At 41.8% G+C, this 15,744-nt stretch overlaps 1 protein-coding gene and 1 long non-coding RNA gene across 5 annotated transcripts in view; one reads left to right on the forward strand and one right to left on the reverse strand.

Moving 5' to 3' along the window:
• The first annotated feature begins 1,437 nt into the window (after positions 1-1,437).
• LOC310906491 lies at positions 1,438-15,682 on the forward strand. The gene is made up of 3 exons (XR_014589409.1): positions 1,438-1,732; positions 1,815-1,908; positions 15,592-15,682. It is a non-coding gene; the product is annotated as an uncharacterized lncRNA (long non-coding RNA).
• Positions 4,464-15,744, reverse strand: part of SLC9A4 (solute carrier family 9 member A4) — a 33,449-nt gene continuing 22,168 nt past the window's right edge. For 3 of the 4 annotated variants that reach the window (XM_083855811.1, XM_083855810.1, XM_083855812.1), the window contains 4 exons: positions 12,064-12,160; positions 10,061-10,192; positions 9,249-9,336; positions 4,464-5,978 (listed from right to left, as the gene is read on the reverse strand). In XM_083855811.1, the coding sequence (XP_083711937.1) occupies positions 5,680-5,978; positions 9,249-9,336; positions 10,061-10,192; positions 12,064-12,160 (616 nt within the window). In that variant the 3' untranslated portion in view covers positions 4,464-5,679. The remainder of the gene's footprint in view (positions 5,979-9,248; positions 9,337-10,060; positions 10,193-12,063; positions 12,161-15,744) is intronic. The other variant, XM_083855813.1, reaches the window with a different exon arrangement.

Raw genomic sequence — 15,744 nt, forward strand, 5'->3', positions numbered from 1 at the left:
ACCTCTAATTTTAAGGTTCTTAAATACAGTGAGTTTGGCAAAAAAAAAAAATAATTGGCCTACCTAAAAAGCAAACAAAATATAAAGATAAGTTAATCTGCTTTTCCTCTCTCAGTGTGTGTGTTTTACGCATATATGTAAATAGAAAATTTTAAAAAGAGTTCATATGAAAAAAAGGAAGCTTGAAAATATTTGTTGCTATTTTCCAGTCACCCACAAGCTTTAAAATAGTAGTTCTACTCATATATGACAATAAAATGTGAGGTTTTGGGATCTAAGTTTTTGGGCAGAAAAAAAATTGAAAGTGTTAGTTCTCAAAACTGACACACCAGCAAGAAAATAAGGAACATTTCATGACTTTTTTCATCTTCTGTTACTTATAAGTTGCGTTTTGCATCCACAGCAATTTCATGGTTTCCCCTATAGATATCACCAGTCCTCTTTCTTTGACTTTTCGTAAATATGAATTTTATCCTTCTCACATTTAACATGGTTGCTATAAGCCTCTCCAGCCTGAAACTCTGACCTTCTTTCCTGAATCTAACATAGCTTCCCTGTGCTGCTCTGAACACATCTGAACTTTCATCATTTAAACTGGTGTACTTCCTTGGCACATGGACATCACTAAATCAGTCCACCTAGAGCTCCCGCCAGGATATTTGCTCTTTTCTATCTGTTTCAGCATCTTCTCTCTCTTTTCCATAGACACATGCCTGCTCCAGTCACTGGCATTTTGAGCTATGCTACAAGGGGAGTTGCTTCCTCCAGCCCCTGGTTCTGCATCCTTTGCCAGTGTCTTCCCCTAGTGTGACTCAGAAACTCTTTCGGGTCTTTCACAGCATCCTTCCCTATCCTGCTACTGGCATTTTCCTGTAACCTGCAGTTTTCCTCGTGGGTGCTGTACAGATGGCAGCACCCCTGACTGCTCAGGGATCAGCACCATTTTCCCTTGAGGAGAGACCACAGCAGTGCCTACTTCCAGTGCACCCTGTTAACCTGTATTTCTGGAGGTCACTGGCACTCCCCTTGCTGCTGCATCCTTTTTGCTAAGTTCTCCAAGGAAGAGATTCTTCTTTTACTACACATTCTTACTCACCAGGGATATAAACTGAAAAGCAATAACTGCAGCAATAATAAGAGCAACAAGATCTAACAGCTTATAAAAATACAATAATATGAAAGTACTGCCAGCTGGTCACAACATATTACTGACCTCAATAAATCCCTCCCTTTTTCTGCAATATTCTGTTTGACCATAATTACTTTTACTACTAAAATATGTTCTCATTATGACTGTTCTTGTCTCACTTTTTTCATTGATGAACAAGTTCTGTTCAGGTGTGAGCTGGTTTAGGCTGGGATAGAGTTAATTTTCTCCATAGTAGCTCATATGGGCCTGTATTTTGCTGGAAACAGTGTTGATAACAGGATGTTTTTGTTATTGCTGAACTGTGCTTACACAGAGTTCTGTGTACACAGAGCACAGACCTGTTCTGCCTCTCATCCCACCCCACCAATGAACAGGCTGGGGATACTACGACAGGACAGCTGACCAACTGACCAAAGGGATATCCCACACTGTGCAGTGTCATGCTCAGCAGTAAAAGTTGGGGAAATAGGAAGGAAGGAGAGGACAGTCAGTGATGATGTTTGCCTTCACAAGTCACTGCTACATGTATAGGAGCCTGATTTTCCTGAAGATATCTGAACACCTGCCTGTCCATTGGAAGTGGTGAATTAATTTCTTGTTTTGTTTCGCTTGTGTGTGTGACTTTTGCTTTACTTATTAAACTGTCTTTATCTCAACCCACAAGGTTTTCCTCCAGTTCTCTCCCCCATCCCACTGCAAGGGAGTGAATGAGTGACTACATGGGGCTGAGTCGCAAGCTGGGCTTAAACCCCAACATGGTATGTCTCCTATTTTCTCTACTGTGAAAGGTGAAGGCTATTCATTATTATTCTTTCCTGAAACTCTGAAACTCATCTGTTCTTCTCTATCCTTCTGCCCAAGCAGAAAAAGTCTTAATTTTCTGAGCTCTTATTTCCTCTCTGCATTTTGAATAATAATCTTCGCCTTCTGGGCATGAGTTTCCTGTGGCAGTTCACCTTAAATCAGTGTGGAATTTAAATTCCTGAGTAAATAGAACTGTACCAGCCTAAAAGAAAAGAAAAAATAAAAAGGTCTTGAATTAACTTACCTTTGTAAATTATCAGCACATGGTTCCTGGATATGACCCAGGTTAAAGAGTTGAAGAATGCCAACACACTGGATTTAAATTCATGCCCTAAACCATTTCAGCTTTTTTTTTTTTTATGGTGACGCCTGAAAGCATATAGACATGGATTAAGTTACTTGTAATACAATATTGCTGTAGTTATTGCTATTTAAAATGTAACGTGCTTCTTTCAGGAGAACTTTTTTGTCCACAAGTAAGAAATAAGTATGAAAAAAGATAAAATGTGCAACATTATATTTTGGAACATATTTTATATAGGCATCTGCAGCATTTCTTCTTGGCTGATGGCCAGCAAAGCCATTAACAGAAACTAATGGCACAGATGGAAGTTTTCTTCCAGTACTATTTACTAATTGCTGGAAAGAAAACTAAAAATAGACTTTACAAGTTTAGGAGCCAGACTGCAAAATCTGAGAGCACTCTATTAACTTCTAGCCGCTCTACAGCTTTACACTCTCTGAAGTTCTGGGTCACTGATTTCATCAATGAGAAGATTAAGAATGAAGCAAAGGAGGGAGATTTGACTCCATCTATGCACTAATTGTCTTAGTATTTTATTATTTTTCTCTAGTCCTAATATAAACCCATAATTAAAAACTGAATGTTTTGCTCCTACTTCTGATGGGTAATTATACAATGCTCTACAACTTCTAAAATATTTGAGGAATTTAGCTGTCAATTTTGAGCATATCTGTCAAACATACACTGGCCAAAATGCACAGCCTCCTCTTTTTCACGTTGTATGTCTAGTCCCTTCCCATGCCATTCCTGATACCCCATTAATCCTTGTCTCAGAGAGTTTGTGTCTGTCCAGTTCCTACAGACAATTTGTTGATTAAATCTTCTTAAAAAAGAAATGCTGAATTTGCAGCTCACAGTAATTTCTCCATTAAAGCTGTCTTTCATGAGAGAGACATCTCCCTTTGAAGATGAGACACTATCTCTTCTTCACCTTCCTTTCAGATTTCCACATTCTCTCTGTCCCCAAGGATTGCCAGCAGTTCATATTACCCACCAGCCAGTTTTGGAGATCCTGGACCCCCATAGCTCTGCCATCCAGAAGCAGGTTTCACACCTCTGTTGCCCTACTCTGTGCACCTCTATGGCCAAAGACCATATCATATAGGTACTAATTTTGCCCTTAATTAAACATCATGTGGCAACTGTGTGGCTCACAGTGCAATTTAAGACCTGAGTTTGCATAACTCTTTCCCTTAATATCATGTTTTAATTTAGATTTATGATATGTCAATATAACTTGCTGTAGATCTGGCTCAAGGCTTTTGTTTAAAAAACACTGTAGAACACTTCCTCCTTTGGTGGAGCTGGGTTTATTTGTTGATTTTCAGAATTTACAGTACAGAACTGTATTTCATTGCTAATTCGGTATCGGTACAGAAGAAAAATCCTCCTGTTTTAATAATGTACTACTGTTTTCATAAAAGGAAGTCATATAATTTCTCTGGCACAATAAGGAAATACAAACAGATCTCAAGTTTCGTAAAGCTTTGTACAGTTTCAGTACAGATGATTCATTATAACCTGCTAAGCATAAAATCTGCAAACATGAGAAAATGGGGAAAAGGATTTGTAGAGTTTTCTTCCTCTGGTGGTGCTTCTCAAGTTTGTTTGTTTAGCTTCTACCTGTCCTGAATCAGAAACCCTTTGTAAGAAATGTGAAATCATAACTAACAGAAATAAGTTCTTTTATGGACCAGGACATACAAGCAGTACCAGCAATAGAAAAAACAGAAACATGCAGGTAGACCTGCTATCTATAACTCTTGAATCTCTGACTGTTAGAGTAGCATTTACAGACCTTGAGTTGGGCAACTAAGCAAGGTCTGAGTGGAGAAGACAGAGGGGAACTTGACAAAAAATGCCTGAACTTGGTGCATTCTTTAACCATAGATTTGACTTTAGTGCAGCTGTAAGGGTGGTTTATGGACTTCTGAACTCAATTCATCTCTTTGGACAAAATCATTTCAACTGTAGTGCCAAGACACAGAAAACAGTGGAAATGCTGCTTCCATTCTGCAGAAAGGAACTTCTTCAGAGAAACTAGGTGTCTGGGACTTACCTAAAATCCCAAAGACCATACTTCTTGCTTCTCCTGCTGCTAGGGAGACCCACCATTGAGAGTGGAGCATGGGCACATAGAGCCACTTGGAAGAGAGCTCCATAGACAGATTGGGAGGTCAAGTGCTGTAGCACACATCCCTCTGGTTATTTCTGCCTTTTTTTTTTTTTTTTTTTTTTTTTTTTTTTTTTTTTTTTTCTTTTTTTTTTTGAGGAAAAGCTTCTCTGTACAACATATAGGAAGACACACTACTAAAAGCTGGGAGACAAACACAGGGCCTCTCTTTTCTGCTAGCCAGCAGACTACAGTGTTAGGCTCCTTCTACCTTTAATCCCAGTTTCTTGCTTCCTACCTGCATTGCTGACCCAGTTGTAGCATGGAAAATGGTGCACCCATTTGGGCACACAAGGTGGGAGTGGGGAATGGAGAAGTTAGATACTTTACAGGGAAGCCTCCCACTTGCTGAATCACAAAAATATTGTGTATGTTCTTGCCATTTCAAGCTTACATATAAAATCCCGACAGCACTCCTGCTTGAAAACTCCTCTGGATTTGTACATACAAGGATACCTCCTTTATTCATCCAAAACAACTGTAGGAGAGTGATAGGAGCCCACATATTGAAATTGATTTAAGTAGCTGGAGTCATGGTATCACATTTGGAGTCATCACAGTAGATGAATTTATGCACTTTTGCAGAGCCAAAACCTGAATTACCAAGAGGTTTCCAAGTGCTGAAAGTGTCCACTGAAAATCCTTTTGGCCTAAGATCTTGCTTAGGCATCTTCAGTGACATTTACATGCCAAAAAAAAAAAAGTCTTTCTGTTTTTAACTCTTTCCCAGAATGCAGTTGCTAAAAAAAAAAAAAAAAAAAAACAAAAAAAAAAAACAAAAAAAAAAAAACACCAAACGAACAAACAAACAAAAAAAAACAACAAAAAACCCTCTGTGCAAGTTGAGGTAATCAATCTGTGCATTCACGCATATCAGGGATGCCTTTTTGTATTTTTATCCTCTGGATGCAGACCATGGTATGAAACAAAGGCAGCGTCAGCTTCCACCCGCAGCATTGCATGCACACATTTACCACTGTTCAAATCCACTTCCAAACCCCTACAAATATCATGTTCTCCTCTTTCCTGCAGTGATTTTTTGGCAAGAAAGCTTGATATAAGTACATAAGAATTTGAGTCTTTTCTGAGCCACTAAGTACCTTAATACAACTCTTGAAAGTGATACGAGAACAAGTACACTGGTCTCCAGAGGAAAATCATAGTTTGGTTCATATAAAAGCTTTGTTATTTCTTTTGAAGCAGCGCACCAGGGGCCCTAGAGATGCAAACCCTGATCTTCTCTGCTCCTCATATATCTAATGGCCTGGCTGGTGCCATTGTTTCTGTCTCTTCTTCTGACTCATACTCCTCTACTTCCCTGAGAGTGAACCGAGCCTTTGGAGTTGGAGCTAGATTGTCTGCTCTGGTGAAACGATGACGGCTGATCGAATTTCCTCTTCGACCTGACAGATCAGATGGACCTGCTGGTCTATCCAAGTGTGCCATCGGAATCAGTTCTTGGTGGTGCTTTGCTTCCAGAGGCCGTAGCCAGGGCTGGGATCTCGATATTAATGGGAATGCAGCATCAGAGCCACTTCTATGCTGATCTAAAGAAAAATAGACAAATAATGCATTTTTTAAAGAAGAGAAAAGAGAAACACCATGGTATTGTAAAGCAGAGATAAAGGGTATTCAACACAATACCCTGGAACTGAAGCATTTTAAATAATTACAATTGAATAAGGAAGTAGTCAAGAACCAAATATAGACCTAATTTCTAATTTTCATCTCAAAGCTGATGTTTAAAATATTTTATTTACTTTATTTCAGCTCTGAAACCCTAGAAGACAAGCCCATTCATCTACCTTTTAGTATGTCACAGACCTGCCCAGTGCCTTCACTGCAAGGGTGAAGGGCAAGAGTGAAATGCAAGAGTGTTCCTTTATGTAATTTGAATTTTCCTGAAATTTCACAAGTGTAGCTAGTAACATGGTTTAAAAACATTTTTAAACCTACAGCACAAAACAAAAATGTGACAAAGGAGAAAATTCTGATCCATCAAAAATCAAGTTTGCCAGTGACCTGTGACTAACAAGTGGGAAGAGAACAGTTTCATCTGAAACCAGGGGTGCTTTGATTACTTTGGGTGTGTCAGATCTGCTCCTACCAGCTTGTTTTGTCACAAGTACATTGTAAAAATTTGTCTGCAATGGGCTAATAACTGGTATTCTCATCCTGCTGAATTTCTAGAATATACTTTTTCACTTTCCTTAAAGCCTCTTGTAGTCTAACTAGAGAGTAGCAGAGTAGTTTATGGAAGAAACAATTCCTAACGACCTAAGCTAGGAGGTTCTGGGATATAAGCACAAAGGTCTATGAGGAGTAAAATTAGTCTAAATTCTACTACAATTAAAAAACACATGTATTGACCATTGATAAAAATGAAATTTAAAATGTTTATCCTATAATGTAACAGTAAAAAGCCACCTCCGTGGCTTTCCTTCCTCCCAGACCACCTTAAAAACAAAGAACCCGTTCCCGTCAAAAAAAAAAAAACTCTCAAGCATCGCGCCCCCCGCCACCCCAGGTCGGAGACGGGGCGAGGGAGCAGCAGCGGAGCCGCCGGCTCTGCCACTGACGGAGAGAAAAGAAGGAGCCGGCTGCCCGTCCGCCCCCCCGGTTCGCCGCGGAAAAGTCCCTCCCCAGCCCCGTCCACGGCCGGGAGCTGGCGGGGGAAAACCCAAAGTCTGCGAAACCGCCCGCCCCGGCCGTCCAGCCGCCATGCAGCCCGCCCGCAGCCGCCGCGGCCAGATGGCGCGTCCCCGAGCCGGCCGGACCGCTGCCCCGTTTCAAGAGAAAAAAAAAAAACCCCACGCCCGCCACGTTCCACCTCCTACCGCACAAGCCCCGGCCCAAACCCCCACAACGTTGCCGCCGCTGTGAAGCAGCGTGAGACCCCCGAGACGCCATTGATGCGGCAGGACACCACGCGGCCGCAAGAGCTTCAAGCGCCCACCCCGGCTGATCCCGCATGCAAATTAAGGACTCCAAGAGGGTCTTGGGATAAAGTTTAACATCAAAAAAACCCTTATCAAATAAAAACCAAGTAAAATTAAAACGGATAAGAACTAATGCTCAGCCGTGTGGACCCTGGGGAATCAGAAGAGCTAATTTCTCCGGTTTTGCTTACTAGCCGTAAGTTAAAAAGACCAAACCAGAGATGAGACCACAGGAGAAAACAAAGAACTGTCAGGACTCTGGGATTGTTCCCAGCGAGGGTTAGTCCTCCAACTCTGTTGAATTGCCTGCAGCAGAGCTGAAAAGGACCCTCCTCCTCCACGGCGACCATGGGCAGCCAAAAACCCCTCGAGCAAATATTAATAAGAGCTGATTAATAAAGGCGTTTATGGAGATTAATATTTCCTCCGCCCATTTTTATTCATAACAACCATGGTCACAGTGTCAAAATTTAACAAATTATTACAGATGCAAACTATTAAATTATTTTAAGGTAATGTTTGTTTCACAGTTGGCACAGTAAAGCACTGCTGTCATAGGCCACATGGACATACTACACCCTAGGCAGGATAGGATTTCTCAGATTTCCAGAGCTTCTGCCTAGCTCTTTGGGAGCATCACTGCTACAAAGTATGAATGATATACACCGTCAAAGAAATAATTCATAAAATCATAGACTGGTTAGGGTTGGAAGAGACCTTTAAGATCCCTTACTTGCAGCCCCCCTGCCATGAACAGGGAACCTTCCACCGTTCAGATCAGGTTGCTCAGCCCCATCTACTTGCTCATGAACCTTCAGAAATGGGGAGTCCATACTGGAGCAACCATCAGTCTGGAACAAAGACTGAGGAGGGCAGAAGGTCTGTAGGTTGACTACTGGAGGGAGCAGGAGGTCCAGAGCAGTGACTGAAGAGACCATGGGATCTGTGGTTGGCTACTAGTAAGGCCATAATGTGGACTGAGGACCAAAGAGACAGGTTTGCATGTATGTGTGTCCCTGTGTGTGGGGCAGGAGACTGGGGGACCCAGGAAGATGCTCCAGGGAAGACTGGCTGCCCAAGGCCAGCTACTGGAGGGTCCTACAATACATGAAGTGTAGTGTAAGACCATGTCTCTGTGTGCATGTGTGTAGATCTGTGTACCAGCAGCTGCTATGGGGCTCTGTCCCCAGTGATTTACATGCCCAAGTGCCACCAAATGTGCAGAGGGAAGTTCCAGGGCCAGCTGCTGAGCAGAGCAGGTATCTCAGGCCAGCTACTGAAGATTCAGATAGCATGTATGTATTTATAATTTTTCACTAACAGTCTATCAGTCTCATCAGCCAGAGAGGGGATGAGGATGAGGCCATTGGTGCTGTTTGCATTTGTGTGACCCCTGTGCCATGTCTGTGCTGCTCTCTCTGTGTGGTTGGGTACACAAGCACTGAATTTTGGTGTGGGGCTGCCTGCTGGGAATACCTGGGCAGTGTTGGTACCTTCAGACCTGGGGGCATGGAGCTCCATCAGTCTCACCTGGACTGGGCTACAGGTTCAGCGAGTCATAATAATTTTACATCCAGCCATGTCTGTGGGGCTGCAGGGAACAGATAATTTGTGTTCTTGAGCTTGGCCAGGTGGAACTGCAGGGATCACAGGAATATTTGCTCAAGAGGGAAAAAGAGAAAAGCAGGAGGTGCTGGAACAAAAAAGAAACTGCTGCAGTAATGATCATATAAACAACAGAGACAAAACAGAAAGGAGAGAAGGCTGTAGCTCATTTAAAGAGGCCGTTGACTTCCATGGGAGCTTGCATGTAATATCCACCAAACAACTAGCCAAGTAGGATACAGAGTAGGATACAGACTAAAGCACTTCTATTACCTGTAAAAGTCACATGCCTGGCTTTTCTTCTGGTGGGCTGGTGTGGACCCTGAGGCAAGGAGAGGTAGCGTATCTCCGTGGTGTTAACCTGGGTAGGAGACAGAAGTGTGTCCAGTGCCTGTGACTGCCTCCACTTGGCACTTACTTGGTGAAACAGTTAAGAGGTATGGCAGAATGCTGCACCTTCACAGCCAAATTTTGAGAGGTATGCATAGGATCAATGCTTGGTTTGGATGGTTGAACTCAACCTCGGCTCCAGTGAGAACATCTGTCTGATACAACAGCCAAAGGGTTTTTTTACTGTCACCAGAGAAAAGCATGTTCTTCTAAGATTCATCTTTCTTGTTTCAGGTGAATAATTTGAATACAAGTAATTTATCCAACAAGAACTCATTTGTCTTCCTTAACCATGATTATCTCAGCTATAAATGTCTGTGCTGTTCAACGCCTACCTTTAGTCACACAAATCTCCTTCTGACTGAGAGCCCAAATCATCAACATGCCAGAGACTTTGCATCAGGCCTTTTTTGATTACACTATACTTTGCACATGCAAAATCAATGCAAGTTACATTATTTTACTACATACAGTCAAAGTAGCTGATTTTTGACCAAGATATAGAGATTGGACATGAAAACTTTGCAGCTCACATGCTAAGTGAAACTCTTTCTTCTTTAGGTGCTGCATGAGCACACCAGGAAAATAACCACTTTAATTATAGCAAAGAGCACATTAAAACTAGTGTCTTTCCATACTTACAAAGCAGAGGCATTTTTACATAAATAGTACATGGATAACAGGATAACAGGTACCGGTCTGCCCCAAGGCAAGCTGTTTCCCTTCCTGCAACTTTGCCTCAAGCTGTGTTCCCGACGGATGAGGATTTCCTGAGCTTGTTTCTCACTTGTGTTAGTAGGAAGATTGTGCCGGTTGTATGCTGGTGCCTGAAACAGAAAATGCAGCCAGATCATTTTCGTTGCATTTACAATGTTAATCAGTCTGATCAGTCACAGGGCCAAGGGGACATTTGCCTCAGCTCGGTCACCGACCCAACACAGATCTCTTTGCTATCATACGGCAAAATGCAGCCATGCACAAATCTCACCACTGCAGAGCAAGATGGGAGGAAGCATGAACACAACTGTAAGTCTCACACCTCAAGGGCTGCATTTTGATGCCATTTTTGATAGATTCTTGCCTGCTCAAAATGCAGTTACATAAAATATTCCTACCTAAGAAGGCTGTTATCATCTCTGGGCTTGTCTTTGTCATCTTTTATCTCATCAACTGTAGTTGGGAGCTACAGATATGAGGCAGGTCCCAAGAAAGAGATAACTGGTTAACTCAGCTCTGAGCTTTGGTACTAATATTACTGAGCCTGGAGCAAGCTTCAGATGCACTCAGGAACAAAGAATTTAACCAGAATGAGATGCACAGCTCAGTTTCCTTTCCTTGGACAAACTACAAATTAATATTACCCTAAAACTGAGCATCACTTAAGACAAGCTTTTTAGTTTATCATATACATCTAGTGAAATGAAGGAAAAAATTATCTGCCTTAAAGAGAAAAATTCACTGAAGTTTATAAGCCCTCTTAAAAAATAGAATCTGATCTCAGTTTCATTTGCAAGGATCTTTTGTGAGGTTGGTGTGGTGAGCAAGAGCTTTTCTGAGCTGCAAAGAAGTATTAGAAGTGGCATTATTTTCCTTCCAATCTTTCATTTCCAAAAGCACACCATTCTCAATACTACACAGGAAATGACTGGCACAAATAGTCATTACTGTAATTGATTTTGAAGAGAGAGTTCATTTCAGTAAGCTAAGAGATAACTATATATGCAAGTTGTTGCTGGTAAGATAAGAAATTAATATCATAAGGATAATTAGCCATGGCAAATCAAACAACGTTAGGAATGAATACCATATTAATAATGCCACATTTAAATGAGCAGGCCCTAGCATTTTCTAGTACACGTGTGTTACATAAGTTAGCCTTGTTTATCAGCATAATCTCAGTTATCGTAATGCATCCTCTACCAGTCATTGCTGTGGGTGAGCTCTCAATTGTCTATTCAGTGCCCGAGACTGGATTAAGCAGATGCCATACCCTGGGCTGCATCAGGGTCACTAGGAATTTCCGCAAAAAAAAAAAAAAAAAAAAAAAAAAAAAAAAAAAAAAACCGGTGAGGTATTATCACACCACTTTTACAAAGGGAAAAAAACCACCTAAATGTGTAAAATGAAGCTCGGAGAAAGTGAAGAATTTTTTTCCCTTGGGTTTTGGTTGGTTGGTTGGTTGGTTGGGGGTTTTTTGCCTCCTGCGGTGCGAGGAATGCCGCTGCCCGCAGGGCTGCGCGGTGTGTTCAGGCCGGCCCCGCACAGCGCGGTTTGGCTGCGGCCGGAGCCGCGCCAGCCCCTGCCTGCATCCACAGCCGGGCTGCGCTCCCGGAGGGAGCCCGGGGAGCCTCGGCACGGCGGCTGCCCATCCGCACCGCCCAGCGGCGAGGGAAGCCTGACCTCTACAGCTCAATCGCGGATTGTCATGGCTTTTCGCGCTGCCGTCAGGGTGAAAACTTGATGGTTAAAAAACAAAAAACAAAAAACAAACAAAAAAAAAAAAAAAAAAAAAAAAAAAAAAAAAAAAACACCCAAACGCAGCTTTCCTTTATTCCCAAGGCCGCGGTTCTTCCCTCACTGCCCGCCCCGGCCGGCTGCGGGCTCGCAGCTCCCCGCAGGAGCCCCGGGGCCGCGGTACGGGGAGCGCAAACAAGGCTGCGGGTCTGCAAACACAGCGCGACAGCGGCGGCTCACACACCCTTTGTCGCACTTGGTACAGGTTGTGTGCCAGGACATCTCTCATGGACTCCACCTCTGCCGGGGACAGCCTGTGTGCACGCTGGTTCCTGCCGCTCCTGTAAATAAAAGGGAAAATTAAATATTATATTAATGAACTGATTAAATACTAATCCCATGAAATAATGCATGGTCTATTTTCAGTCCTAGAACAGGAGCCTTTCAGTGTAAGCCTATGCAGAGCCTTTCAGTGACCAGCAACAAGGGGAAATCATCTAAAGATGAATTAAAAAAGGTCAAATTTTGCTCTTTCTTTGGTTTTACCCTAATAGTGGGTAGTCAAATTGGGCCCTAAGCCCTCACACAGCCGGCAGCAGAAACCCTTCTTAAACCTCCATAAGGAAGTTCCTATCTGAGGATTAGATTAGGCCATAACCAGCTCAGGAAAGCACTGCATGTTTCCTCCTCTGTCTGAATAAAGACCTCAGCATGTTTAGTAATCCGGGCCTTGTCATCTTACTGGTTTTTAGTCCTTTGAGAAAGTGAAGAAAATCCTTAAGAACAAAAGTATATGTCAATTGCGAAGTCTGAGAGACCTGCTCTGTGATGAGGAGAACACATAGAGTTTCCTTGCTCCTGAACCGGTTTCTCCTTTGGAAATTAAAGAACCACCTAAAAGATAGTTATCTTTGTGTCTTTAAAAAACTTTGACAAGCCCACAGTCACTTGTAGCTGTCTGGCTTTTTTTTGCTAGCAAAACAGTGGAGGAGGGCTGCTGTGAAATGTTATCAGATTCCACTAAATCAGTCAATCACTGTGAGAGTTAGTGTTCAGATGAATTCCCAGGAGAAGAAAGGGAAATAGATAGTGATCATCCAGGATGAATCAGTCTGAGTTCATCTTGTTGATTCTGATTTTATCCTCTCTCCATTTTGCTTCCTTGCCTCTTAAAAAAAAAAAAAAAAAAAAAAAAAAAAAAAAAAAAAAAGGGGATTGCAGGTGCTATTTTTCAGCTACGTGATGCCCTTAAAGTGTTGTCTGTAAATTGTGTAATTAAAAAAATCAATGATGATCACTGCACAGTATTGCCAAAGTTTTGTGTGCATCTATCTCACACTTCCTCTAAAATAAATTAAAAATTTTAATGGCAAAGGAAGATTGATTCAAGCTAAACTGTGATTATGATGTAAACATAGGGAAAAGGTTGCAATTTGCAATTACATCCAATTTAACAATATTGCTACTCTTTTGTTCTATAATCTACCATGAATATCTTGAAAACTTGTAGGACCAACATGAACTGCCTGGCTTCTATATTTTACTGCCTCTTACCACCAAGTAGACAGTGATCCCTGGTGCCCTAGCCTCTGACCAAAGCCCCTGGAATTTGAGAATTAATTCCTGATATATTTCAAGGTTTTGGAATGTGCTTTCATTCTGCCATCAGCATCAGACTAAAACAGAGATCTGACTTTTTTTTTCTGTGAAATAAAAACAAAGAGAGAAATCAACATGTTAAGGTGTAGTATTAGAACTAGGACTGGGGTAAGCAACAGGTTGAGGACCTCACAGAAGCATGAGTGACCCATGAACCTGCCACTGAGCTGCTGGCAAGTCAGTGTGACAGAAAAGGACTACCTTTCTTGATTTGACCAGAAATCTTATCTTGTCCCTGATAAATCCTTCCCAACAAGTGTTTAATTGACATTCATCAATTCTCAACAATTGCAATAACAACAATGTTAGTTATTTACCATTAGGGAAAAAAAGAACTTCACCATCACCCAATTCCAGGTTGACTGAGGGGGTGGGTACATTGGTTGGTTGGTTCATTTTTCACCTGCTTTCAATTCTTAGAGATACACTGGGAGGATCTGGAGATGCTACCAATTTTCCAGGCTTGGGTGCACTGCACCTTTACTCCCTACTGGGTGTGGTGTGTCTCACACTGGGGCACAGCCCATGTATGCTGCCCTCAACAGCAGAGGAACCACTCCTCTCTGCAGCAGCCCCTCTCTAAAGTCCCTTTGAACAACAGGGAGACCCTAGTTACACCTGGGAAAATATACACAGGCACAAGCCCTGGAGATTGCCAACAAGAATTGGTCTCTAAAATACAGTCTTGGCTCATTTGTGTAATGCAAATAGAACTGGAATAGTTGCTGCAGGTGGCTTTGATATCACAGGGAACAACTGCCTCCCTGTTTTGTGCTTCACTGAATGTGTCCACAGGGTATTTATATCTTACAGTTGGGAATAAATAGGGAAAAGCACCCTAAACATGGAAAAGTTTGACTCCACCGGGGAGGTTATCAGATTATCTCTACTTTTCCAGCTGCATACCTGGCTTTCTCCACATGCCAGCACAAAAGTAGCCAGTTCTAAGTAATTTCAGATCTTATTATTTTGCTCTTAAAGTGAATTAAATAGAATAAATAAAACTCTTTGAGTCTCAGTTGAGCAAGAAAAAAAAGCGTGAAAATAATCTATATTGTTCTGGAGCACAAATAAAAACCATCATTCTTTTCATGGGATTGGAAATCAACCTACCCAAATGATAACAATGTATATGGTAATGAGGAACAGATTGCTTTTACATTTTACATACATTAAGAAAGGGCTTTCGAAAAACCCCAACCATGTTCCATACATCACAAAACCCATAAAGTAATCCTTATTGAAACAATTTCGTTGTTCTTGTTGAATCTTCCAACATGTTACAATGAAGAACAGCACAGGATATAAATTTGTGAAGAAAAAAATATATTATAATATGTCATGAAAACTGTCTCTCTGTAATGACTGCCATGATACTATTTCTTTTTTCCTCAGATATGGAGATAGTTGATACTTGATACATTGATACTTGCACAATCTGGGTAATATAATTTTTATATGATATCTAAAATTTTGAACTTTTTAAACTCTCCAATAATTTTCACATGTCCTGTGAAGGAATAACATTATTGGGCTCAACTTGCTCATAATTGTACCACCACAAATGACAGCACAACAGTTTGTTCTGATCTGGACTGTTATTGATATAGTCTAAGATTTACCAAAGTCAATATTGCAGCAATATGAAGCTGCAAGAAATAAAATACAAAGTTCCTGAATTCAGTTGAGTGTTAATACTGTGAAGTGTCCTTTTAGTTAGATACTATTTACCATTACCTGTTGTAAGGCTTTCTCTGTTAGATACTGTTATCTCGGACCTACTGTAATTGCAAATGCCTTTTCTAAATGTTTTCTCTGTTAAGTGATACTTGTCTTGGACCACTTTGAAATTGTATCTTTCCTGTGCCCTCCTATTGCTCCCCCCATGGCAACCGCATGGCAACCGATGGCACCACCCAGCATGCAAATAAAGAGGACTCCCATGGGCCTTAGCTCCCAGAGGAAGTGGAATTGATATCAAAAAGATCCCTAAAACAAGCGAGCCATTGCCCAGACTGAGCTCCAAACTACATCAGTGAGCAGAGAAAAGCATCAGACTACCTACTGGGGCTTCGTGTCTGGTTACAATAACTTAAAAGTACTCTCTCCGCAGGACTACCCTAGACTTGACAACAAGCCAGGATTCTTCCCAGAGACTCCCGCAAGGACGGAAGGCCCAGGTCTGCCCTGCAGCAAAGCTGAACACCTCCTTCTCTGTGTCATCTATCGGGAGCAGCAGCAGTGTGCACGACCCCTCGATCCCCCA

Source organism: Zosterops lateralis (genome assembly GCF_965231275.1).
Source record: "Zosterops lateralis genome assembly, chromosome: 2".
NCBI lineage: Eukaryota > Metazoa > Chordata > Aves > Passeriformes > Zosteropidae > Zosterops > Zosterops lateralis.